Source organism: Coloeus monedula, assembly GCF_965178545.1.
Source record: "Coloeus monedula genome assembly, chromosome: 5".
NCBI lineage: Eukaryota > Metazoa > Chordata > Aves > Passeriformes > Corvidae > Coloeus > Coloeus monedula.
The window spans coordinates 74,401,360-74,428,626 of NC_138785.1; the positions used below are offsets into that span (position 1 = coordinate 74,401,360).

A 27,267-nucleotide genomic window follows, 5' to 3' on the forward strand; every position below is an offset into this window, starting at 1 on the left:
GGAGCCCCTCTGCTCTGGAGGCAGCTGGGAGAGCTGGGAATGTTGCCCTGGAGAAGGGAAGGAGGCAGGGAGAGCTGCGAGCCCCTTGCAGGGCCTCAAGGGGCTCCAGGAGAGCTGCAGAGGGACTGGGGCCAAGGGCTGGAGGGACAGGAGGCAGGGAATGGCTTCCCAGTGGGAAAGGGGAGCTTGGGCTGGGATGTTGGGAAGGAATTGCTGGCTGGGAGGGTGGGCAGGGGCTGGGCTGGAATTGCCAGAGCAGCTGGGGCTGCCCCTGGATCTCTGGGAATGCCCAAGGCCAGGCTGGACACTGGGGCTTGGATCCACCTGGGATAGCGGGAGGTGTCCCTGGGATGGGATGGGATGGGATTTAAGGCCCCTTCCCACCCAAACCATTCCATGGGATCCCACGACGAGCACACAAGGAATTAACTGTCTCCATGCTGGATGTTCCCACATCCCAACTGCGCAGCAGAGAGCACAGCCCGGCTCCTTCCAGGCTCCAGGCCCAGCATTCCGTGGCCTTTTCCCGTGGGGTCACAGGGACCCAAGGCAGCCCCTCCACCGCGGGGACAAAGGAACCCAAATGCTCCCCTGTGCTGGGGACAGCGCCAGCTCCAAACCCCGGAACCCCACCCTGGACACACCTTGGACCCAGGAACTGGCTGGCAGGGGCAGCAGGATGGAGCAACAGGATCTGGGTCAGCCTCAAGACTCCGTGCCAGGGAAATCCAATCCAAACCCAGTCCCAGTCCAATCCCAGTCTAACCCCGAGCCCATCCAGCCCTGCTCGGCCCCTCCCCAGCCCAAGGGGGACACAGCCCATCCCCAATCCCACTAAAATCCCCAGGGTTAATCAGGAGCCAACACTTGCCAAGGTCCTGGATTATCCAGAGCCTCCTCAGCCACGTGGGAACGCCACAACGGCACAGAAATCCCAGGGAACCTCCCTGCCCGGGACATGCATCCATGTGGATGGAGCAGGAATTCCTTCCCTCCGCTGGCATCTGCTGCAATCCGCTCTGGAAAACCTCCCTGGCACTGCCAGCCTGGATCATCCATCCCTCAGCTGCTGCTCCACAGGGAACTAAAGGAATTCCTGCCTTTCCTTGGCATCCCTAATCCCACTTCCATCCCTCAGCAGGACACGTCCATAAGGAGAATCCCTGGGAGCCATACCCACGTTTATTTCTGCTTCCCACCAACCACCTCTTAATTCAGAGGCATTAACGGCCTGCACTGGCCACAAAACAGGGAAAACATTAAATTAAATTAATTAAAACCCAGTCTGAGCGTCTTTGAACACAGCCTGTGGCAGCAAATGCTGGGATAGGATCCAGCTGTGCCAAGTATCCAAGGAAAAAGGATTTCCTTGTTGGTTTGAAGGTCCCATGAGTGCCAACAGCATCCAAGAGGATTTTAACTCAGATTTATCTCTGCTGTTATCGGCCCTGACAGCCTCGCCACTGGAAATCCTAATGGAAAACCCTGCTGGAAGTTCCAAGGAAAAGCACACAGGGAGCTTGTCCTCGGTGTGGGATGGCCACAGCATCCATCCACAAAGATCCCAAATCCCCTACAGCACCCATCCCCAGAGATCCCAAATCCGCTGCAAACAGCAGCAAACCCCAAAAGGACAAATGGACTTTCCCACAGGGAGCCCGGGCTGGGGAGGGCGCTCCATGGATGGATGGAGCACTGCTCACCCAGGGATTGGGATGGGGAATGCAGGTGGCTGTGACTGCTTGGGAAGGATTTAGGGACAAAGGATTAAAAATAAATCGCTTTTAGGGATAATTTCGGGCAGTTTTAGGGCCTGGGATGGGCTCGGTGGTTGGAGGGATCCATCCCAGGAAGAGCTGCTCCAGAGCAGGAATTGATCCCTGAGGGTCCCTCCCAACCCAGAATATCCCAGATCTGGAAATAAATAGGAAATATCCCACAGCATGCACAGGCAGGGAATGCTGGGTTTAAACACTGAGGTGGTTCCGTGAATTAAATCATTGATGGAACACTGGATGGGATTCATGGAATCCTGGAATGGTTGGGTGGGAAGGGACCTTAAATCCCATCCAGGGCCACCCCATCCATGGGCAGGGACAGCTCCCACCATCCCAGGCTGCTCCAAGCCCCAGTGTCCAGCCTGGCCTTGGACATTCCCAGGGATCCAGGGGCAGCCCCAGCTGCTCTGGCAATTCCAGCCCAGCCCCTGCCCACCCTCCCAGCCAGCAATTCCTTCCCAACATCCCAGCCCAAGCTCCCCTTTCCCACTGGGAAGCCATTCCCTGCCTCCTGTCCCTCCAGCCCTTGGCCCCAGTCCCTCTGCAGCTCTCCTGGAGCCCCTTGAGGCCCTGCAAGGGGCTCGCAGCTCTCCCTGCCTCCTTCCCTTCTCCAGGGGAACATTCCCAGCTCTCCCAGCTGCCTCCAGAGCAGAGGGGCTCCAGCTCTGGAGCAGCTCCGGGGCCTCCTCTGGGCTCTCTCCAGCAGCTCCACGTCCTTCTGCTCTTGGCCCCAGCGCTGGGGCAGCTCTGCAGGTGGGCTCTCACCTGAGGGGCCCAGGGACAGAATTCCCACCTTTCCTGCTGCCCATGCTGGGATCAGCCCAGGGCTTGGGGGGGGGTCTGGGCTGGGCCATTCCAGCCTCATCCACAACATCCCAAATCCTCCTCCCAGGGCTGCTCCTGTGACCCCTTTGGATGAAGGGACAATTCCCTCTCCAGGCACTGCTTTGGCCTCTCCCAATCCCAGCAGCTCCCCGGCTCCAGCTCCCTTTCCCCAGTGCTCCCCAAACACAGACCTGGAATCCACCACAACCAAATCCCAACAAATCCAAGGATGCAGCAGCACCATTTGCTCTGCACTGCCCTGAGCTCCCAACCCCCAAGATCCCAACCCCCCCTGGCTATTCCCAAACTCCAGCAGCTCATTTTGGAGCCCATTCCATGGAACACCACCACCAAGGCTGTTCAGCACAGGAATATCTGCATTCCCAAACATGGGAAGCAGCTCGCCAGGATTCCTGGAGAGCTGTTGCTCCCAGCTCCTGTTCCCAAGGACAGGAAGCCAGGGATGCTGTGTCCAGCTGATAGAGCACAAGGAATTTTAAAAAGGCAACATCTCCTGGCTCCAGCCTGCAGCCAATTCCCTGCAAAGCCCTCGGGATCCCCACAGGGAAAATTAAGGAGAAGGGGGGGGGGGGGGGGGGGGAAACAACAACAACACATGGAAAACAAAGGAATTCTTCACGGAATTTGTGTCCTCCAGCCCCAACCCCTCCGGCAGCTCCGAGCTCCTAAATCCGCTCCTCAGCCCTGGAATCGCTCTGGAACCGCTCCTTATCACCAGATCCAGGCGTTTCCAGGCCAGGAGGAGCTGGCGTGGCCATGGATCTCCCTGGAACACCGAGAGCACTTCCCAGAGCAGGGAGAATCGTCCTGGATTCATCCCGGAATTCCTGCTCCAGCCCTAAAGGTGCACACAGACCGGGATTTGGCAGCGGGATTGAAAGCAGTTCGGGGCTCTGGGTTCAGCCAGGGAAAGGGGACTGAGGGGTGCCAGAGCAGAACTGGGATCTGCTCTCCACCCTCATGGATCCTTCTGGATCGGGGTGAATTCCCTGGGGACAACCCAGCGTCCAAGGGAAGGGAATTCTGCCACGACCACCTCATCAGGAAATGAGCCCTCTGATCCCAGGGTTCTACCCCAAAAACAGCTTCCAAAGCCACGTCACCTCCAAGCAAAGGCTGCCACAGGCAGGAGCCGCAGGGGAGGGAATTCCACAAACCTATGGAATACATTCCTCCAAGCCCCACCCCATGTGGGGATTAAAGATCCAAATCCCCTCTCCCATCCCTTTGCACCTCTGGCCTGTCGAACACGGAGCCCTTCAGAGCAGTTCCGATGCCTTCCTCGAGAGGAAAAAATAAACTCCTGACTTTTCCTGTTTGGGAAGTGGGCAAAGAAAGGGAAAAACACCGGAGCACGCTGGGCCCGGCTGGAAAAAAAACCTAAGAAAGCCCCAGCCCTCGGCACAGGATGTGTAAAAATAGGGCTGCTGATAGGATCGGGACAACCCAGGGCTCCTGAGTCCCGCCTTCCCGGCTTGGGAAGGGACACGTCCCTCTCGCCCAGCCCCGGGTGGGAATGCCGGTGGGAATGCCTTGGAGCAGGGAGAGAGGGATTTAAGGAACGTCTCAAAGCTTTGGGAGGGCGAAGGGGGTGATTAAATCAGTTTGAAGCAAGCCAAGAGAAATTAATTCCAGTGGTACAAGGATCACCTCTGGAGAGCTGGGGAAGAGAGGGATCCAGGGGCACGTTCCAGCACATTCCAGGGCCTCAAGGGGCTCCAGGAGAGCTGCAGAGGGACTGGGGCCAAGGGCTGGAGGGCCAGGAGGCAGGGAATGGCTTCCCAGTGGGAAAGGGGAGCTTGGGCTGGGATGTTGGGAAGGAATTGCTGGCTGGGAGGGTGGGCAGGGGCTGGGCTGGAATTGCCAGAGCAGCTGGGGCTGCCCCTGGATCCCTGGGAATGCCCAAGGCCAGGCTGGACACTGGGGCTTGGAGCAGCCTGGGACAGTGGGAGCTGTCCCTGCCCATGGATGGGGTGGGATTTAAGGTCCCTTCCCACCCGAACATTCCATGACCCACATCAGGCACTCAGCAGCAAACCTGGGCAGCTCCTGGTTTTACCCATCCCTGGATCATCCCTCGGCTTTTCCCAGCCCTCCTTCCCCATCCCAGCTGTGGGGAAAAAGAATCCCAAAGCCAAGGAAACCCCAAACTGTGCCCACAATCTGTCCCCGCAGATCCCTGGAGCAGCTCCACGCCGGGATCCTCCGCCCATCCCTCAGGATTGGCTCTTTTCCCCAAATCCAGGCAGCGGAGAATTCCCAGCTCAGGAATTCCAGGAGCTGCTGGGAAAATCCAGCCCTGCTCAGGAGACCCCAAAAGGCACAGCAGGAGCTCCCTGAGGAGCACGGGAAGGGTGGCAAAGGGAAAAGCGGCCGGGAAAGGAGGAGGGGAGGGATTGGGGAAGAGCCGGGCTGCCCAAATTCCACCTGGGAAAAGGGAAACTGCGGAGCCAGGAGCAGGGGCAGCCTTGGGGGCACCTCAGACAGAGGGCAAAATACCGACAGCGTTAATTAATATTTGATGTGGATATCGATACGGAAATGGATATGGATATTGATAATTGTATTTGTATTTTATGTGCATGACATGCCTGTATTGATATCTATATTTCATGTGCATTACATGTTTATATCGATATCTATATTGATATCTATATTTTATGAGCATTACATGTTTATATCGATATTTATATCGATATCTATATCAATATCTGTATTTTATGTGCATTACATGTTGATATCTATATTTATATTGATATCTGTATCGATATCTGTATTTTATGTGCATTACATGTTGATATCTATATTGATATTGATATCTATATCGATATCTGTATTTTATGTGCATTACACGTTGATATCTATATTGATATTGATATCTATATCGATATCTGTATTTTATGTGCATTACACGTTGATATCTATATTGATATTGATATCTATATCGATATCTGTATTTTATGTGCATTACACGTTGATATCTATATTGATATCTATATTGATATCTATATTTTATGTGCATGACAAGTTTATATTTATGTCTATATTTATGTCTATATTTTGTGTATGACATGTTTATATTGATATCTATATTGATATCTATATTGATATCTATATTGATATCTATATTGATATCTATATTGATATCTATATTGATGTGTATGACATATTTAAACGGATATTGATAATTATATTTGTATGTTATGTGTATGATATGTTTATATTGATATCTAGTTATATCTATATTTATATCTATATTGATACATATATTGATATCTATATTGATATCTATATTTTATGTGCATTACAAGTTTATATTTATGTCTGTATTTTATGTGCATGACATGTTTATATCTATATTTATACCTAGATGTGTATGACATTTAAATGGATATTGATATGGATATCGATATGGATAATTATAATTATATTTAATGTGCATTACATAGCTATATTTCTATTTCACGTGCAGTACATATCTATATATTGACATTCTTTACATTTTACGTGTTTTGTATATTTTTATATTTTACCTGGGGTTTTTTGCATTTTTGGGTGCACTGTATATCTCTAGTTTTATACTTTTGTGCATATTATATATTTATAGCTGTATAATTCACTTGTACGATATATTCACATTATTTTCTATATTTTATGCGTATTATATAGATTTTATATTTTTCCATATTTTATGTGTATTATATATTTTTATATTTTATTTCTATTTTTTATGTGTATTATAGATATATTTTTTTAATTGTATTTGTATTATGTCTATTAACGGGTTTATATTTTATGTGTATTACAATTTAACATTATGTGTTTGTATATATTTTTATATCCCTTATGTGCACTATATATTGATAATTTTTATAACTTTATGTGCGTTGTATCTCTCAACGGTTTTATATTTTACATGTATTAGATCCATCTCCATTTTTGTATTTTTATGTGCATTATATATTTATAGTTTGATATTTTACACGTGTTATACATTTTTGTGTGTATATTTATATTCAATGCATTATATATATGAATATTTTTATCTTTTACATGCATTATATATTCTATAATTTACAAGTATTCAGAATTTTATGTTTATATATTTATATTTTACATATATCAATATTTTTTATATTTTATGTGTATTACATATTTTATGTGTATATATTACACATACAATATATGAATACTTTTATATTTTCCATCTATCACATATTTATATCTTAATATTTTTGTGCATGTAATTTATATCTTGCATGTGTTATATATCAATATTTTTATATTTTATGTGTGTTATATATTTATATTTTAAAAATTTATATTTTCTATTTTTACATGTATTATCTATGTGCATTATATATTTAAATTAAAATTATATAAAATTTATATTTTTCTATTTTTACGTGTACTATCCATTTATGTGCATTATATATTTAAATTTAAATTATATATATAAAAAATTATATTTCTATTTTTACGTGTACTATCCATTTATGTGCATTATATATTTAAATTATATATATAAAAATTCATATTTTTCTATTTTTACTTGTATTATACGTTTTATGTCTATACATATTTCTACTCCACATGTATTACCTACATTCATATTTTTATTTTACATTTCTTATCTCTTTCTATGTGTATATCTTCATATTTGCCATGGAATAGATATTAATATTTTTATGTTTTCCATTTCTTCTGTATTTATATTTCTATAATCTTATGGGTATTGTATATGTTTATATTTTTTACATTTTTATGTGTATTACTGGCTTATATCTACTTAAATATATATTTTCTATCAACTTTTCTATGTAACAGAAAACGCAGCGAACTCAGCGCGGGCGCATTAAACAAATACCAGACAGGAGCTAACACTGGGGATTACCCTCATTAATCATCAGCTAATTAAGAAATTAAAACTAAAACAGGAAGGAGAAGAGGAGGAAAAGTTCCCATCTGAAGGATTTGCAGCAAAGATTAAAAAGTCAGTGGCACAAATTAAAAACCAGGGGCATAAATTCAAATATCAATTGAATAAATCTAAAAATCAGCTGTATAAATTAAAATATCCGTCATAAATTAAAACAGCCGTCATAAATTCAAATATCAGTTGCGTAAATTAAAAAATCAGATGCATAAATTTAAAAATCAGCTGTATAAATTAAAATATCAGTGGCATAAACTAAAAAAACCAGGCGTATAAATTCAAAAACCAGATGTAGAAATTCAAAATCGGTGGTCTAAATTTTAAAAATCAGCACCTAAATTAAAAGATCGGTTGAATAAATTAAAAACTCGGTGGCGTAAATTAAAAACCGGCGGCATAAATTAAAACCTGAGCGCTACAAAATCTGCTGCCAGGTGGGAGCACAGGGAGCCCCGAGCCAGGACTGAGCCTCTCCGGAAAAGGAAACGTCCCCCAGGAGCAGGGAAATGCCTGGAATTCCTCGGGATTTCACCGGTGCGAAAGGGGCTTCTAAAAACAAAAACTCATCCGAAAGACCCGGGACCTGTCCGGGCCCACAGGGATGGAACGAGAGATCCCACAGCGGCCTCGGAATCCTGGAGCATCCTGATGGGAAGGGACCCACAGGATCGCGGATCCAGCGCCCGCCCCACCCCGACGATCCCCGCGGGCATCCCTGGCAGCGCTCCCGGAGCTCCGGCAGCCTCGGGAATGGCATCATTCCCTGGATTCCTGGAGTAGGAGCAGGGGGCTCCAGCACGGAGCTGGTTCTGAACGTGGGATGGCTGGAGTGCCATGGAACGGGAGAGTCATTCCAGGGAACCGCACCCAGGGAGCGCCAGGGGATGCTGGAGAAATCCCCGCGGAGAGAGGCGGAGAGGCTGTGGGAGAGAAGGGGAATCCATGGAATGGTTTGGAGTGGGAAGGGGCCTTAAATCCCATCCAGTTCCCAGGGACACCTCCCACTATCCCAGGTGGATCCAAGCCCCAGTGTCCAGCCTGGCCTTGGACATTCCCAGGGATCCAGGGGCAGCCCCAGCTGCTCTGGCAATTCCAGCCCAGCCCCTCGCCACCCTCCCAGCCAGCAATTCCTTCCCAACATCCCAGCCCAAGCTCCCCTTTCCCACTGGGAAGCCATTCCCTGCCTCCTGGCCCTCCAGCCCTTGGCCCCAGTCCCTCTGCAGCTCTCCTGGAGCCCCTTGAGGCCCTGCAAGGGGCTCGCAGCTCTCCCTGGCTCCTTCCCTTCTCCAGGGGAACATTCCCAGCTCTCCCAGCTGCCTCCAGAGCAGAGGGGCTCCAGCCCTGGAGCAGCTCCGGGGCCTCCTCTGGGCTCTCTCCAGCAGCTCCACGTCCTTCTGCTCTTGGCCCCAGGGCTGGGGCAGCTCTGCAGGTGGGCTCTCACCTGAGGGGCCCAGGGACAGAATTCCCACCTTTCCTACTGGGATTAGCCCAGGGCTGGGCGGGTTCTGGAGCTTTTCATCCACAAACATTCCCAATCCTGCTCCCAATCCATCCTCCCCCAGCCTGTCCCTGTCCCTGGCACTGCCCAGCCCTGTCCCTTACCCTCAGCTGCTCCCACCAGCTCCAAACACAAAAGCACCGGGATTTCCACACGGAATTCCCGCTGCCAACACCTTCCCAGTGCTCTGCTCCCAGCAGGACTCTCTCTTCGGGATCATTTCTCTCCCTGTCTTTTTGCCACTCCGAGTTATTTTTCCCAGCAGCGTCACCCGGGCCGAGCCCGGCTCAATCTCCACTTGCACTTCCTGCTTTTATTTCCAGCTTCCATTTATTTTCCTGCCCCGGGCACTGCCTGCAGCTTCTGCTCCGCAGTTTAACCCCAAGAGGATCCAACCAGGGCTTGCTGTGATTCCCTCTTCAAGCCTGAGGGCTCCGAGGACACTCAGGGAGCAAATCGGGCTCTTGAGCACCGACACCCCTCAAACTTTGCATTTTTAACTCCGTCATTATTTATTATGACTCAAAGTTTCCAAGAAAAATTAAAGCCCAGCCTAACGAGAGCCCAATCTGGAGCAGAATTTAACCGAGAATCCTGCATTTTATACTTCTGGACCAGAGCCAAATCGGAGCATCAGCACCAAAAATTATAAAGAAAAATCAAAAAAATCATTCTGATTTTGCTCTCAACCTGCAGGACCTAAAGCTTGTCCTGGGTAAGACACAGAGATCCATTCGAGGGGGAAAACCTAAAAAACTGAGCCTGAATCCAAACCAAGCTGCATCCACATCGCAGCTGCGGGAATGATTTGGAATTAGGTGTTAAAAAGCCATAACCTCACCTCTATCTCCAAAAGACAGATGATTTTAAGGAAAATAGGAAAACAATTTCATTTCAAGGTTACTTTGCACAGATTTGGGAGACTCAAACAGGAATAAAATTAGATTTTGCTTCCCAGGAGAAAATATTCCATCCAACTTCACCCTGCCAGAAATTTAGGTTAAGAAATAAAATCCAGAAATTAAGATTAAGTGTAAAAAAAATATCAACATTTCATGGCAACGAGGCCCAAAGAACTGCTGGGTTTTTCCTCTCCCACTATTTTTAGCAGGTTTGACCTCCCTTGAGCTGCACAATAATATTTGAGGCATTTTCCAAAAACACAAACAGCCCTGACGTGTTTTACTGAATCCATGGATGTGTCATCCCTCGAGTTCCCTTCCAGCACCTATTTTGGAATTCTCTCCCAAGGAAAGGCGGGCGGGTTTGGGTTTGCCTGGCACAGCTCGATCCGTGGCACGGCACCAACTGGAAATGGGCATTTTGAGCTGCTGATTCCCAGGCAGGAGACAACCGGGAGCAACGTGGGATAGCGGAGAGCGGGAATTCAGGATTGGGGGATAAATCCAAACCCCAACCTCGGTTTAAAGAGAATTTCACTACAGGGAAAAGGAGGAAGAGGAGAGGGACTGGGGCCAAGGCCTGGAGGGACAGGAGGCAGGGAATGGCTTCCCAGTGGGAAAGGGGAGCTTGGGCTGGGATGTTGGGAAGGAATTGCTGGCTGGGAGGGTGGGCAGGGGCTGGGCTGGAATTGCCAGAGCAGCTGGGGCTGCCCCTGGATCCCTGGGAATGTCCAAGGCCAGGCTGGACACTGGGGCTTGGATCCACCTGGGATGGTGGAAGTGGATGAGCTTTAAGGTCCCTCCAGCCCAATCCGAAGGATGATGAGCAGGGAAATCCGGGAGATTAAAGGGTCAGTCTGGGATTTTCTATCCTTACTGAGGGAGCTGAGCTTGGACTTTCTCTTTCTCCCAGAGGCGACTCCTCCCTCCTGCAGGAAAATCCCCCCAGGTTGGTTCCTAAGACAAGACCGCAGGAAAATTCCCTCTGGATTGAAAATCCAAAGGTTTCCTCCATTCCTATGCCAACACTTGACCCTTCCTTGGTTCATCCCAGTCCATCACATCCCATATCCCACAGCAGCTCCCCACCCTGACCTGTTCCAGGCCTAGCCCATCCCTCCTTACACCCAGTCCTAACCCCACGTCCTGCAGCACATTCCCAGTGGGCCATTCCCACACCTGCACAGCAACAGCTGGGAAATACTCCTTCAACAGGCACCACCTTTATCCACAGCTCACATTCCCTTGGGATTCCGGCCACGTCTGCAGCCGTGTCCCTGCCCCAAAGCCCTGCCTGGAGCTGCCTTCATGCTTCCAGCAACTCCTCCTACTCCGCAGCTCCGCACTTGTCAGCAGGAGAGGGGAAAAAAGCTCCTTACCCCCATCCTCTCCCTTTCCATCCCTCTGGAATGGCCACGAGGGAGGAGAAGAGCAGAAACCAAGGCTTGGCTTCTCAGAGAACCTTTTATGGGAAAACCTGGGACATCTCTTCCCATCGCTGACAGATTTTAAGGAGGAGGTTTTGTTTGCTCTTGTTGTGGCGAGGGCAGAGCTGAGCCCTGGTCCCATCCCACACCCCACACCCCTCTCCCTCGGCACCCTTGGCCCCAGCTGGGTGGGCAGGCAGAAGAAAACCATTAAAACAAAGATCAGTAACGGGTCACTAAAAATTCCCCAGGATTCCTGGGCCAGCGTGGGGGATTCCCTGCCTGGGCAGAGGCTGGAGCTTGACGCTCTTTAAGGTCCCTTCCAGCCCAACCCATCTGGGAGGTCCGGAACAAAAGCCCCCTCTGCAGACTGGGACCTTTCCTTTGCTGCATGCACTTTAAAATCCCAAAAGCACCCAAAAAGCAGGAATGGGACCAGGCTCATCCTCAGCTCCCTGAGTGCCTCTGGCTGAGGATTCCCTGCCCTGCTGCTCCCTCGTGTCCCAGGGCCTGGAAGCACCGCGCAGGGTGTTTGTCCTGCCAGCCCCCGCAGCAGAACCCATTATCCCTACGCTCATTTTCCCAATCCAAATGGGTTTGGAAGCAGAGGCAGGAAGTTCCAGCAGGCAGCACACCGTGCATCCTCACTCCTGCGGCAGCCTGGGCATTCCCAAGAAATCAGGGAATCGTTTAGAGCTGGAAAATACTCACAAGGATCAACAAATCCAACTCCTGATCCCGTACAGGGCGACTCCAACAATCCCACCCTGTCCCCGGGAGCTTTGGCCAAATAAATCTTTGCAATGACCCAAAGCTGCACCTGAAGATTTATTAAAGGAGGTTCTTTCTGAAAGCACAGCCACAGGAAATCCTGCAGAGCCTGAGCTCCTGGATCCAGATTTTTCAAGGAATTATGGCCCTGGGGATGGAAGCATCTTGAGCAGAACAGTGTCCAGCAGAAGGGTCAGCCTGGAGCAGCCGCAGCCCTGGCCAGAGGTGACAAGGGACCGCTCTGGTGGCAGCACAGCCCGAGGAGAGCCCTTCTGGTGGCTCCTTGAACCCACAGAGAGTCTGGACAGCTGCTCCCTGGGAATCACAGAATCCCTGAGGTTGGAAAAGACCTTTGAGATCATCGAGTCCAACCACAAACGCAGCAGCACCAGGGCCACCACTGCCCCACGTCCCCGAGTGCTACATCCACAGGGCTTTGAAATCCCTCCAGGGATGGGCACTCCACCCCTGCCCTGGGCAGCTGTGCCAGGCCTGGACAGCCCTTTCCAGGAAGGAATTTCCCCAATATCCACCCTGAGCCTGCCCTGGCCCAGCCTGAGGCCGTTCCCTCTCCTCCTGTCCCTGTTCCCTGCCAGCAGAGCCCGACCCCCCCGGCTCCCCCCTCCTGTCAGGGACTTGTGCAGAGCCACAAGGTCCCCCCTGAGCCTCCTTTGCTCCAGCCTGAGCCCCTTTCCAGCTCCCTCAGGAATTCTCCAGCCCCTTCCCAGCACCGTTCCCTTCCCTGGACAGCTCCAGCCCCTCAGGGTCTCTCCAGAGCTGCCCCCAGCACTGGAGGTGCCCCAGCAGTGCCAGCCCAGGGACGGGCACTGCCCTGGCCCTGCTGCCACCCCGTGCCAGGGGTGTCACACACCTGCATGAGCAGAGGGAGCCGAGATTCCAGAGGGACACAGGGACATCCTGGCCCCCCAAATACCACCCTGGATCTGGGATAGGCACAGGACACCACCTCCTACTGAGGGGACCCTCGGCCAGGCCAGTGTCACCGCTGGTCCCCAGCTCAGCACCGGACAGCCCAAGGGAAGCAGAGCCAAGCACCCACCAGACTCCCAGGGAAGCAATTCCCAGAATCCACCTCCTCCACGGGGTCACCTCCCCATCCCACCGCTGCCAGACCGTGCCTGCCCCAATCCCAAACCCTTCCCACCCTGTAGGACGCGAGGGAGCCGTGCCAGGATTCAGGGTTTGGGATTGCCAAAGGATTTCCTTCCCAGAGGATAACCCGCAGCGGGAAGTGCTGCTCCTCCACCCCTCTGAGGTGCTAACAATGGGATAAAACACCCAAACCTCGCTGGGAGCAGGGATAAAACTGTCACCATCCCGCATCCCAGGCAGTAACAGCAGTGGGGGGTTCCACCCCTTCCCTAGCCAAAAAGGGAACTAGAAAGGAGCAGCTACAAGCGTTAAATGCTGGTGGGTGGCATGAAGCTGCTCCAAAGCCGTTTCTGTGCTCCCAGGTGCAACTCTGAAAAGGGAATTTCAACATTCACCCCCCCTCACCGGGGTTAAACAGCAGCGGAGGAGAATTTCAAGGAGTAAAGAGACAAAAAAAAAAATTTCCCACTCTGGAAAATTCAAGAGGCTGGAGTGCAGCTCAGCACACGTGCAGAGCGATCCACGCCAACAGCAGGGCCGTGTGAGCAGCTAATCAGTTAATATCGGAATAATGAGGAGCTGCTTCAAACATCAGGAGCAGGAAAGCTGCCAGAGAGAGGGGGTGGGAATCCAGGAAAACTCTTCTACGTGACTGGGCAAAGCAGAAGTAGGAATTATTCTATTTTTGATGGAATAGTTAATAAATATGTAAAAAGTACAACAGAGCAATGGAGACAAGAGATCCTCTGGGTGGCATTCCCACATTTCCTTCACCAGGACTCTCGCAAGGAGCCAGCCTTGTTAACCAGGGCGATCTGGACACCCAAGTGCACTTGAATGTTGCAAATTGCCAATGAAAATGCAATCGTAAATCTCCGCTCCCGAAATCCAGCGCTTCCCGGCGGCTTTGCACAAGGGAGGAACACGGAGCTGACATTGTGCAGAGGACACAGAACCATTCCCTTGGACCGGCTCCAAAGCCAAAAAGCTGCAAAGGGAGCAGCACTGAGGGAGGATCAGGTGACAAAGGGACAAGGGAAGTGTCAGAGGGACACTGGCAGGGGACAAAGCCTTTATAAACCCTTTGAAGCCCCCCAGAACTGAGGGGCTCCAAGGGAAGCAGCGCTGGGGAGGGGGAACAGCAGGGCCACGAGTCAAGGTCACAGCTCAGCTCAGAGAGGGCAAGGAAAAGAGAAAGCAAAGCAGGAAAGATCCCTGTGCCCCTTCCCACATCTCCAGGCAAATCTGCATCCCGATCCCTCTGATCCTTCCAGAATCATCCCTGAAAGGTGAGAGCTGTGTGAGGAGCGACAGCAAGAACAGCAGCGGGATAATGAGCCATCAAAGCAGCTCTGCCAGGGAAAGGGGGGAATTCATTAAAAACCTGCGGCTAGGGAGGCAAAAAAAAAGATGAGTGAGTTAAAATTCCTCCGAACGCTCTGTGCCAGCCTAAACCTGGTCCTAATGCACTGTGACAGCCTAGACCAGGTCCCAGCAACCAAAGCCACCAAATTTCCACCCTAGAGGAACTAAAGACACAACCACAGAACTCAGCACTCCGAAGGCTTCAATGGGAAAGGATTCCAGTGGCGAGGGAAGAGTGGGGGAGGAAAGATCCATGGCAAGCTCCCGGCCGGAGAATCTCCGGCACAAACTGCACCCAAAGCCCAGCCTGGAAACCCCTGGAAGGACGTGGCTGTTTTTGCTGTGTCTCCCTGGAAAAGCAGCACTCCTCCATGCTGAGACAGGATAACTCAGGAAAGCTTTGGATGCAGGAGCATTCCTGGGATTTTCTCCATTAGGGAGCACTTCCTTCGTCTCTCCGTGCTGCAGTTTCAGCCCAGATTGCAGCCCCGAGCTTTTCCTCATCCTCCCCAGCCCATCATGGATTGTGGGCCTGCCCTGCCTTCCCCAGATGAAGCAATCCCGGCCCTTTCAGTCTTTTCCCAAAGGTTCTATTTGCTCTCCTTTGGGACAACGATTCCGACCCTCAGCTGCAGCCCCGGCCCGAGCTGCCAGATTGTGGCATTTATGGGGGAAAAGGACAAAAATTCCTCAAACCACACAGCCAGAAAGGCAGAGAGGAACAAGTCTGTGGGGGTGGAAACCCCACGGGACTCTGCCTGCACCGGGATCAGCAGCCACGCTCCCGCTTTTCCACAACGCCCTCCGAGGACAAGCTCAGCTGCCAGCTCGGGATGAGATACTGCAAAGTCATCCCAGTGGCAGCTCCGGGGACATCCAAACGCAGCAGCAGAGCAGCCTTTCCCCGAAATTCCAGGGAAATCTCCCCTTTCAGCTTATCACCCCTCAGCACTGCACTCACACTCATAATTCCCCATGCTCCCGAGAGTCTGCATCCCATGGAACAGGGAATTGCCAAGTTGTCCCCCACTGCCAGGGATTCACAGAATTCCAAAAGGGAAGGGACTGGGGTGAGAAAGAAAATCCAGGGTATAAATAATGGAGCAGTGCAATCTGTTGCCTTTGGATTGCAGCAGGGCTGGGAGAAAAAGGGGTTCTGGAATCACAGGGATTCACATCTCGGAGCTGTCTGCAGAACCTCAGCACTGCCGAGGGGAAAGTGTCCCTAAAACCTGGGATAACTGAGGGTATTCCTTGAGGGAGAGGTAACAACGCTCCACACATTAAGCGAGAGCAGCCCAGATCATAAATGCTGACTATTCCCCAGGAGAAATTCCTGGTATTTTTTCAGGAATTGCAGCAGAGCTGGGAGAAAAGGGTTTATGGGAATTGCAGGGATTCACCAGCTCTGTCTGCAGAACCTCAGCACTGCTGAGGGGAAAGTATCCCTAAAACCTGGGATAACTGAGGATAACCCTTCAGACAACGATGCCAGTGCTCCACACACTAACCAGACCAGCTCAGATCATAAATGCTGACTATTTCCCAGGAGAAATTCCTGATTCTTCTTCCTCCCCACCAAAAAACTCGGGAGCTGCCCAGCATCAGCCAGAGCAGAGGGAATGAGAACACAATTCCAGCAGCACTGCAAGGAGCTCTGCTTCAAAAGCCACTCAATTACGGACCCACGAGGAGAGGCCCAGGCTGGTTTTCAGGAGATTGGGATTTTTTTTTTTTCTGCAGATTCCCTGTGTGGGTGGCAGGAAAATGGGCTGAAAGATCCTTCAAAAGCTCCTGGGAGGTTTTTATGAGCAGACAACTTAGAGCTGTTGCAGGCAGCTTCCCAAGCAAGCTCAGTGGCCAGCACTCTGTGTCTAGACAGCCTCTGCTGCTGCTGCTTCTTTGCTGGGAGTTGATATTCCATGAATTACTGCCCAGCAAAAGGGGATGGGGCTGATGGGAGACGGGATTCATGGAGCTGAGACAATGTCAGAACCACTCAGTGGCATTGTAGCTCCCAGTGTTCAGCCTCAGGGGCTTTTACAGATCCTGGGGATGGCTTTTGGGTGATTTCTGGGTGATTTCAATTTCTGCTGTGCCTGGGACCCTCAAGAGACGTTTCTCAGTCCTGGCATGAGGAAGGGAAAAACCCCAAAGCCGGTCCAGGCTGTCCTTCCTCTCTCCTACCCTGACGGACAAAGCCCAGCAATCCCACGGAAGGTTATCCCAGGAGACACCAGAAGTTCCCTCTCCGCTCCGGAATCTCCCAGGGGAGCCGTTCATCCAGAGGCTGCGGCTCCTCCTCGTCCCACATCTGCACCACAGACATCGTCCTCGTGTCACCCCCACCACAAACATCGGGCCAGCCTGGCCCCCTCCTCCGCAGCCTCCAGCTCCAGGGGATGCTCCTGCTCCCTGGGCTCCGTGCTCATCCAGGCACCGCGAGCCGGGGCCGCGCTTCCACGGGCTCCGGGAACGGCAGGGAAGGGACACGGCCGGGTTCGGGGTGTGACAGCACCACTGGAAGGCAGAGCAGCGCCTGCCCCGAGCGCCAGTGCCAGCCTGGACACCGGGAAGCCACGACCAAGGCCGAGATGAGGTGGAGGGAGCAGATCCTGCTGGGACGGTGACTCCCGGGAGGCGGGAACAGGGACACGAGCCCTGAGCGAGCCCCAGCAGGGTCCACGAGCAAGGACCAGGAATGGAAGGAAGGGAAGGTCCCCTTCATCCCAAGGCTGATCCAGGCTCTCCTTCCTCTCTCCTACCCTGGCAATCCCAGGGAAGGCTGTCCCAGGAGGGACCAGGAATTCCCTCACCGCTCCCCCACTCCGGAATACACCGGACACAAACCCAGCTCTGTGCCTGCCTGGACAAACTCCCCGAGCTTTTCTAAATCCAGACAACTCAGCCCTGGCTCCATCCCTACCAAAGCCCTCTCTCCCATCCCCACACAACTCCTGGAAATCCGGGATACCCCACAGGCAAACCTTCTTTAGCTGGGCTATTTCTCCACCCAGATCCATTTTCCATCGGAGTCTATCGCAGAGCTCGTACCAAAGGCACAGCTCCCAGCTCAGGAGATGCTGGGCGCTCAGGAAGAATCCCAGCACTTGCTGGGCTCCATCCCCAAGTTTCTAAGGGAAAAGCCTCAGTTTTCCAAGCTCAGCTCCAGAATCCCGGATGCCCCAGGGCTGTCAGAATTCCAACTCAGCTCCTTTGGAAGCTGTAGGAGAAAATAACCCGGAGAACATTCCCTGGCCAGGGCATCAGCCCCAGCTCAGGATTCAAGAATGGGAATAACTGCAAAAGGAATTCGGGAACACGGCTGAACTACAGGGCTGCTGTGAGCCCAGGCAGGAGCTGCTCGGCACAGACACGAGCCCAGCTGGGCTCCCGGCTCTCACCCCTGCAGCTACATTTACATTTAATAGAGCTTCACTAGAAATAATAAAGAATTTAAATATGCAATTTATTGTTCCTTTATATTATCTATTATATGTGGTACTATTATCTATTAAAAATTTTTTTATATTAAAAATATTTTTATAAAAATATGTATTTTATGTTTTATATTTATATATTATTACACATAAAGATTTATATCTATTCATATATTATGTTCATATTATATATTACTATATATATTAAATAGAATATTATATGTAGTTATATGTATTAACAATTATATTTATATATAAATATTTATATTTATCTATATTCATATTTAGTTATGGACTATTATATATTGATATTTATATTTATTTCTATATAGTATACTATTAGATATGATATAATAATATGTATTAAATAGTATACTATATATTATATATTAAAAATTATATCTTTTTATATAGATGTTTATATCTTCTTATATAGATGTTTATATCTTCTTATATAGATGTTTATATTATATCTATTTATGTATTACTATATATATATTTATACTTATTTTATACATACTATATACGATTTTATATTACATATTCTATAACATTATTATAGAATAAATTATTAACATTCTTTATATCAATTTTAATTACTATTAAATAATAATTTAAACAGCTGAACAATTCTATTGACCAGAGTTCCAGATCTGGATGGTTTTACACAAAAGCCCAGCCTGGCTGATTAATCCCCGATTTTCCAGCAGGGCTCTGGGAAGCACCAGCCCCGACAGGGCTGATAAAGCCCGGAGCACCAAGGACCAGCCCGGAAAGCAAACACACACCTCCGAGGGAACAAAAAGCAGGGGGGAGCTGCTCTGCAGAGGACACAAAAGCCCCGAATCGGGGAGGGAATAACGAGGATCAGCCGGGAATGCCGAGCCTCGCCAGCACCTGGCACTGCGGAGAGGCAGGAAAGGCGCAGGGACACCATCCACGCCAGGGATAGCTGAGCTCCAGGGAAAGCTGAGCTCCAGGGAAAGCTGAGCTCCAGGGAAAGCACCCCGAAAGGGACAATTCCTGCCAGAACCGAGGGAAGGCAGCTCCAGCCTCTCAGGGAAAAGCTGAATTTTGCAGCACGATGAGATTTTCTCATCTTTTTTTTTTTTTTTTTTCCACAAATTTTGTGGGGTGATGAGATTTTATCTGAGTTTAAAGTAGAGAGGAGACACGAAAATGTTGTGAGCACACCTGTGCGGCCTCAACTCATCAGGCGCTGATTAAAAACCGCCTGAATTTATCAAACGCTGCTTAAAAATCCTTCATCAACTCCCAAAAGCTGCCGATGCCACCCGAGAGCAGCCCAGGGCTCTCGGGAGGGACAGCCCTGCGCAGCCCAAGCTGTTTAAGCAGAGAGGAGATTAAGAAGTGACTTAATCCGGGCTGAGCCTGAGGCACGAGGTGCCAGCGGGTGCTGAAGGACGCTGCAGAGGAGCACAGGCAGGGAAGGACGGCAGAACGCGCCCAGGCTGCGGCCAAGAGCTGCTTTTAGAAGATCTGAAATTCAGATATCACAGGGACAGCCCTCGGAGCTGAGCACAGGGCAAAGGGGGGAGGTTACAAACCCCGTTTTATGGGGTGCCATGAGAAAACCCCACTGTTACCCATCCCCACTCAGCGACCAGGGCCGGGATATCACCGACTGCCCAAAAAGAAATACAAACCCAGCTCAAGGGGACAGAAAGAGCAACAAACTTCAATTAAACGCAATAAAAATGAGGGCGCTTGGGTGTCAGAGTTCAGCCAAGAGCTGGTTTTATGCCAGGAAGTTTCTCTTCCCCTACAAGGTTTTCCGACCCTGCGGAATTAAGGGATTCTTCAAAACCCAGACCAAGAGGAGACCCAAAATTACTCCGTAAAATCAGGTGTGAGGAGAGAGAGGGAAAAAGAGGAATGAGACCAGCAGAAGGGAGCAGAATTAGAAGCAACGGGTGGAATTAGGAGAGGCTGAAAAGCAGCAAAGATATCCCAGCTTTGATTCCAGGAGCATCACAGAGCTCCCCACAGATCCCCGAGCTCGGTGTCCTCCAAACACCCCATACCTGGGGGGGGAACAGAGCCCTGGCCCAGCTCCTCCCAGCCCCGGGACTGGGGCAGCGCTTCCCTGGGTCCCAATTCCCATTTGGGAAGCAATTCCTGTCTCCCAGAGCTGCACAGTGGAGCCGCCAGAGGGGGAGCGGGGCTGGAAGGGACTTCAAGGAGGAACCTCCTCCTTGCCCGGCCCTAGGGCAGCAATTGCTGCCCTCAGCCTTTCCCACCCCCCAAAGCTCTCCCTGCTGGCTGGGACACGAACCCACCCAGACAGATCGAGGGCTGGGCCCTGCAGTTCCCCTCTGAACCCCTCCAGCCCCCAGGAACATCTCCGAGGAGCCAGGAACTGATAAAACCCCAAATCTGCAAACCAAGGAGGAGCAGGAACTGATAAAACCCCAATTCTGCAAACCCAAAAGGGCCAAGAACTGATAAAACCCCAATTCTGCAAACCAAGGAGACCAGGAACTGATAAAACCCCAATTCTGCAAACCCAAAAGGGCCAAGAACTGATAAAACCCCAAATCTGCAAACCAAGGAGACCAGGAACTGATAAAACCCCAATTCTGCAAACCAAGGAGCAGCAGGAACTGATAAAACCCCAATTCTGCAAACCAAGGAGACCAGGAAATGATAAAACCCCAGTTCTGCAAACCCAAAAGGGCCAAGACCTGATAAAACCCCAATGCCCCAAACCCGAGCAGCAGCAGCACCCCGGGCACTCCAGCCAGGCTCGGAGCTGTGCTCTGGGAATGCTGGTCCTGGAGGAGAAGCCAGCCTGGCTCCTGGACACACACTTATTCCATGATGCCCACAAGAAATGAGTCACCTTTTTTTTTTTTTAAAGAAGTTTCCACCATCCTCTTCTCCTGACTCTCGTGTTTACCCTGAGCTGCTGCAGATTAACCCCAAATCCTTGCTGCTCGTTCATATCCCCGCACCCAACAGCGAATGAATAAAACCCAAACCTCTCCCAGCCCAGACACTCCGAGTGTTTCTCCTGTGGGAATGCAAAGCTCCACATCAAGCCCAACTCCTCACCTAACTTTAATTTCAAGAAACAAGATCAGCTGCACTTCATCCTCTGAAATGGAAAAAAAAACCCACCCACACTCTTCATCCCGGCAGTTCCCACCCATCCAAACCAGTTTTTGAGGATTAATAAATCTAATTCCCAGCACCTCCCGCTGTTCAGGTTACCTTGAAAAGTTTCCCGGGAGAGCTCCGGGAAGAAAACCGCGAGAACTCCAAATAAACGAAGGAATGGGGAACTCAGGAGTGACTCCAGAGCTCTGCTGCTCCACAGATTCAAGGCTCTGCCACTCGAGCTCCGTGCCAGCGCTGCAGCACCGCTGCAAGTCCCACAGCGCCGAGCCCCTGCTTTGGAAAGAGGCCCCAGGAGCGGCTCCAAACCATGACTTGGGGAAACCGAAGGCACAGGAATGAAGGGGTGCGAGGGGGGCTCCAGCCCTGAGTGCACCCAACCATCCCCACCTGGCACCGATTCCCTCCCTGGCAGCACCTGGGGCTGACGAGGAGCAGCTGAAACCCCAAATTCCCCTCACGACAGGCACCAAACTCGGCCCCGAATTTAACTCGGAGATAACGCAGCTGTTCCCATTTTAACCCGAGTATTTTTGTAACGCTCCTGTCTCCCCCCTTCTCTCAGCGATCAGAATGTGGTTACAAGCAGTTAAAAATATCCTCTCTCCGTTCCTACCGCCCCTAATCCAGGGGATAACGCACACACCTGCGCTCAGACAACATTTTGGGTGAATTCAAAGCTCTTTGGAGAACTTCTGCATCACTTTAAAGGCGGGGAAGGAGGGATGAGTTATCTCAGCATCTCAGGGCAGCGATGCTGACTTGGTCCAGCAAGCCCGAACAGGGCTTAGGTGCGGATAATTGATCTAAAATAATCGCATTTTTTGAGAAATCGGGTGATTCCTCATCGGACACACCTTTTGGATTAACACCACAGAAGCCACTGGGGCAAAAGCTGCCCTGCCGCACAAATAAATCCCCAAAGAACGGCAGATACAGAGGGATGGATGGAGCAGGGAAGGGGCAGCGCTGCCGGGCCGGGGCGGGATCGGCACCCCGCGGACGGAGCGGGGCTGTCCCGGGGCGGGGGGCGCGCACCGGGGGAAGGGGCTGGGCGGGAGAACAAAGGAGCCGCGAGCAGCCCGAGGGGTGCCCGCTGCGGACGGGACCGCGGCGCGGCCAAAGTGACAGAAACCGACAAAGGGCGCGAGCGGCTTTCCCGGGGTAACTCCGGCACAGCCCCGGGAAACCCTCCCCATCCCCGGAGCTCCGAGGAGCCGCAGCCGAGAGGGACAAGGATGCCCCGCTCCCCCCGCGCCCACCGCAACGCCCGCGGCTCCGGGCAGGGCGCGCACCTGAGCGTGGGGCCGATGCAGGCCGTGTCCGTGCTCTCGATCTCGCGCAGGATCCGCTCGTGCTCCGCCGCCGTCTCCAGGCTCTCCAGCTCCGCCATCTTCGGCCGCTCCATGGGGCCGCTCCACCTGCGCGGCCCCGCCCGGCCCGGCCCGGCCCGGCCCCCCCCGCCGGGAGCGGCACCGCCGGGGCTGCTCGGCCCCGCTCCGCTCCGCGCGCGGCACCACGGGACATGTAGTGCGGGAGGGGGCCCCGCCGTGCGGCACCACGGGAGATGTAGTCCGGGAGGGGGAAGGTGGGCCCACGGAGAACCACGGGAAATGTAGTCCGAGTAGGGCCGGGTGCGTGCGGCACCATGGGAGATGTAGTCCGGGAGGGGGCCGGGCCTGCGCGGCCGCTCCGCCCAGTGAGGGGGGGACGGACCAGGGGCGGCCACGGGGCGAGGGGAGCCGGCGGGAGATTGGGTGGGGACGGTGTCCGTGTCCCTGAAGGGGACACAGACCCCCGTCCTCCCCATGAGAGGACAGAGCTCCATGGCTCGGACACCTCCGTGAAGGACACAGCCCCATGGCACAGTCCCCGTGTTGTACCCCCGGGAGGGGACACGGCCCCGTGGCAGTGACACCGTTGTGACATCGCAGCAGGAAAGAACCTGTGTCCCTGCCCCGAGCAGAGGCAGCCCCCGCTCCTCCTTCCCCATCCTGTCCCTCAGCCCCACAAACGATGTCACCCCCACCCTGAAAAAGTGCCATTGGCTGCGGTCCCAAGCGTACGGGAAATCTCGCTGCGGAAAGCCCGTGTCCATAAAGGAGACAGAGGAGTCCTGAAGCTTCATTCAAATACAGGCAGAGTCCACTGGGGCACACGCCCGCGGGGTTTTCTCTCTCCAGGTTTTGGAGGGCGCAGCTTCCTTTATCCCAAACTCCCGGCCACTTGTTGCCCTCTTCCTTCCCCCATTGCTGAGGTACCAGGAAGGTGCAGCCTTCCCGAACCGCCTGCCACATATCCCACTTGAACCCGGCATTTTACCCCAAAGGTCAGAAACTCCGGCTCGTGCAGGCACACTTGTCTGTGTCAGGAGTCAGGCTGTCCGGGCTCTGTGACAAACCTGCTGCTGGAAGTTCATGGAGACGTCAAGCCCCATCTCAAAGCCGTTCTCACCCACCCCTGTCACCCCCGGAACCGTGTGTGAAGCCATCAGCACACCTCTTCCCTACCACGAGGAAGCTCCTGCAGACACCGACCCGCCTCTGAGCTGATCCTGCCCCACCCCACCCGCTGCCGAGCGCGGCGCATTCCCCCGAGCTGTGGGATCCAAGGACACCGCGGATCTTGCTCCGAGCACACCGGCGTCCTGCAGGAACATCCCTGGAGGTCAAGGTCTCCTCGCTGCCGCTCCCGATGTGACTCCCTTTGGAAGCAGCTGGTTGTTACCGTTACCAATTCGTGTTGGGAAAACAGTGCTGGAATGTCCCGTCCCCAGCCACACCTTATCAGGTGCTGTCCTTGCACGGGAATGCCACAGCGGGATGGGATGGACAGCAGGAATCCCAGACCGTGGATACCGCCGAGGGTTTCTGCTTTGCTTTTGTTGTTTTCACCCTCTCAGATATAAATAAAAGATTCCAATTGTGCGAGCACAGCTCGGGCCTCCCCCGCTGCTGCTTGTGAAGGTGGAACGCTGCTGGCTCAAATAACACGGAATTATGGAATGGTTGGGGTTGGAAGGGACCTCAAAGTTCATCTCGTTCCTGTATTGTCACCTAATGAAATGAGAAGGGCATAAAAGAGCTCCCCAAAATGAAGCACCATGACTAGAACAACACAGGAGGAGCGAGGAAAGCCTGGTGAAAACTCGGAGTCATTAAGGCTGGAAAAGACCTTGAAGATCATTGAGCCCGAATGCTCCCCCAGCACTGCCAGGGCCACCACTGCCCCGTGTCCCCAGTGCCACATCCACAGGGCTCCGAAATCCCTCCAGGGATGGGGACTCCACCCCTGCCAGGCCTGGACAGCCCTTTCCAGGAAGGAATATTCCCAATATCCACCCTGAGCCTGCCCTGGCCCAGCCTGAGGCCGTTCCCTCTCCTCCTGTCCCTGTTCCCTGCCAGCAGAGCCCGACCCCCCCGGCTGCCCCCTCCTGTCAGGGACTTGTGCAGAGCCACAAGGTCCCCCCTGAGCCTCCTTTGCTCCAGCCTGAGCCCCTTTCCCAGCTCCCTCAGGAATTCTTCAGCCCCTTCCCAACTTTCTCAGCCACTCCTCACCAGACTCGCTCCAACTCCCTCGGTTCATGTGAAGTTCACCAACTCTTCCCATCACTTCCCTAACACGGTGTCACTTTGGATGTGACAGCAGGCAGGAAATCTGTCCTCCGACAGTGTCACGGCAGGGATCTGTAGAAGCTCTCCGAGGACCAAGAACTGAAGAGACGCATCAGCAGCGGGAGGAAAGGGGATGAAAATCGCAGGGTGGATCCTGATCTGGGGCTGGATCGGGAGCTGTTCCCAGCACTGCAGAGCCTCCACCAGCTCCTCTGGAGACGCCGGGCATCCCTGGGGAAGGAAGGCTGGAGCTTCCAGCGATCCCTCCCGGCAGCACAGGGACAATCCCTCCAGGAATTCGCCCTGCGAGGAGCAGCCCAGCGGTAACTGAACCGCGCTGGAGCTCAGCCCGCTGCCAGGAGCTGCCTGTGGCCATGGAAATGCACCCCGGGCTGTCCGTGCGGGACACACCCGGCGCCGCGGTGACATCTGGGGTGCCACCGCTGCCAGCAGATAAGAGGATGATTGTTGTCATTGAAATTAGCGGGGTTTGTGCTGTCGGGAATGAGCCAATATTCCTGCAGGCAGCGGTTCTTCCTGGGATTTAAACGGGTTTGAACAGCAGGGCCAGGAGGGAGCGGCTGGTAACGATCCTTGGTGGGTTTAATGACAGGGTGTGACTGGCACCAGGGCCAGGGACAGTTCTGAGGGCTGCCTCGGTGCTGTCACAAATGAGGATCTCAAGAACTGGATCTGCTGTGAGCAGGCTGCTCAGCCCAGGGGATTGTGATACAAGGGATCGTGAGCACAGAGTGGGAATTTAAAATCCCAGAGATGGGAATTTAAAATCACAGAATGGGTTGGGTGGGAAGGACCTCAAAGCCCATCCAGTGCCACCCCTGCCATGGGCAGGGACAGCTCCCACTGTCCCAGGCTGCTCCAGCCTCAATGTCCAGCCTGGCCTTGGACACTGCCAGGGATCCAGGGGCAGCCCCAGCTGCTCTGGGCACCCTGTGCCAGGGCCTGCCCACTCTCCCACCCAGGAATTCCTTCCCAAGATCCCATCTAAATCTCTCCCCTTCTGGTTTAAAACCATTTCCCTTGTCCTATGACCATCTGCTCATATAAAAAGTCACTCTCCCTCTTTTTCAGAACCCCTTTAAGCACTGGAAGCTGCAATATGGTTTTCCTGGATCCTTCTCCTCTCCAGGATGAACATCCCCAGCTCTCCCAGCCTGTGTCTGTATCAGAGGTGCCCTAACCCTCAAAGCATCTCTGGGTTCCTCCTCCGGCCTGCTTCCCGCAGCTCCACATCCTCCCCAGGGCTGGGGCAGCTCTGCAGGCAGGGTCTCACCTGGGCGGGGCAGAGGGGGAAAATCCCCTCCCTCAACCTCTGGTGCTGCTGAGGATGAGCCCAGGGTGGGTTTAGCAAGGAACAGAAATCAAATGGTCCCCCAAACCAAAACACCAAGGGAACACCATGCATCTGCTCCTCCCCAGCGTTGTGTGGCCACAGGGTCACCCCGAGCCTCAGGTCCAGCTGATTCCCCACCAGCGCCCTCAGCTCTGCTCAGGTCAGGGATGAAACGTTCCATCCCATAAGAAAAGCCCCACTCTTTGTCCCCAAACGCGTGGCACTTGGTCACCTTCACACGAATATTCGCTGCTGGCATCTGCCTGGGACTTGTCCTTGTTATTTGCTGCCACACAAACTTTGCCCCATTTGAGAGCCTGTCCACAGGAAGTTTTTTGATTTATTGATTTATTTATTCCCCCAGTCCCTGTTGTAAACATGCTGAATGGGTATTGTTGGAATTTATTAATCAACTCATCGGGTGAGGCCGACACAAATGCAGCAAAGATGGCTCTGCCCAGCTCACAGTCCTTGAAAAATGAGACTGGCTTTGCCTGACAGATTCTGTTTGCCTTGAACCCGTCTGGCTGCCATTAACCCCTTTATGTTCCCTTAATTTCCTCCTAATGAAGCTCCATGTAATTGGGTTTTATGGAGCTGACAACAGCCTGATAATGCTTTAAAACCTCTCCCTTTCCTTTGCTGACCTTGCAGTGTTTTCCAGGCCTCCACGACTTCCCTAGTAGACCAAAACTTCCTAAAAAAATCAATGGGATGGGTCAGGGAGCTGGAGGAGCCTCGTGTGCAAGTTCCCTGCTGGTTCAACAATCTGCCTCTGTCCATGACTTCCCAAACCCAGGAGCAGCTGTCCCGAATCCCTGGAGCAATACCATTATCAGAATTTATCTCCTTGTTATCGAACTTCACAACCTCAAGCTTCTTGTGTTTATTTTGGGGGTTTCATTTTGTGCGGTTGCTTTGCTGAACTCCTGCAACATCTCCTGGCTTCTCTCCTTCCTTTTCCACTTCCCCCTCTCCCTGCTGGATCTTCCAGGTGGCTCCGTGCTCTCCTCCCCTCCATCCAGTAGTGACAGGAGGGCACGATGCCAAGCCAAGCTTAAATCTGGTGTCTCCAGAGCCATTCA

The 27,267-nt window shown here is 52.2% G+C and overlaps 1 protein-coding gene across 6 annotated transcripts in view; it reads right to left on the reverse strand.

The window, feature by feature from the left end:
- Nucleotides 1–22,699, reverse strand: part of EXOC6B (exocyst complex component 6B) — a 264,591-nt gene extending 241,892 nt beyond the window's left edge. For all 6 annotated transcript variants that reach the window (XM_082282320.1, XM_082282316.1, XM_082282318.1 and 3 more), the window contains exon 1: nt 22,510–22,699. In XM_082282320.1, coding sequence (XP_082138446.1) covers nt 22,510–22,622 — 113 coding nt within the window. In that variant the 5' untranslated portion in view covers nt 22,623–22,699. The remainder of the gene's footprint in view (nt 1–22,509) is intronic.
- Nucleotides 22,700–27,267: the final 4,568 nt, after the last annotated feature.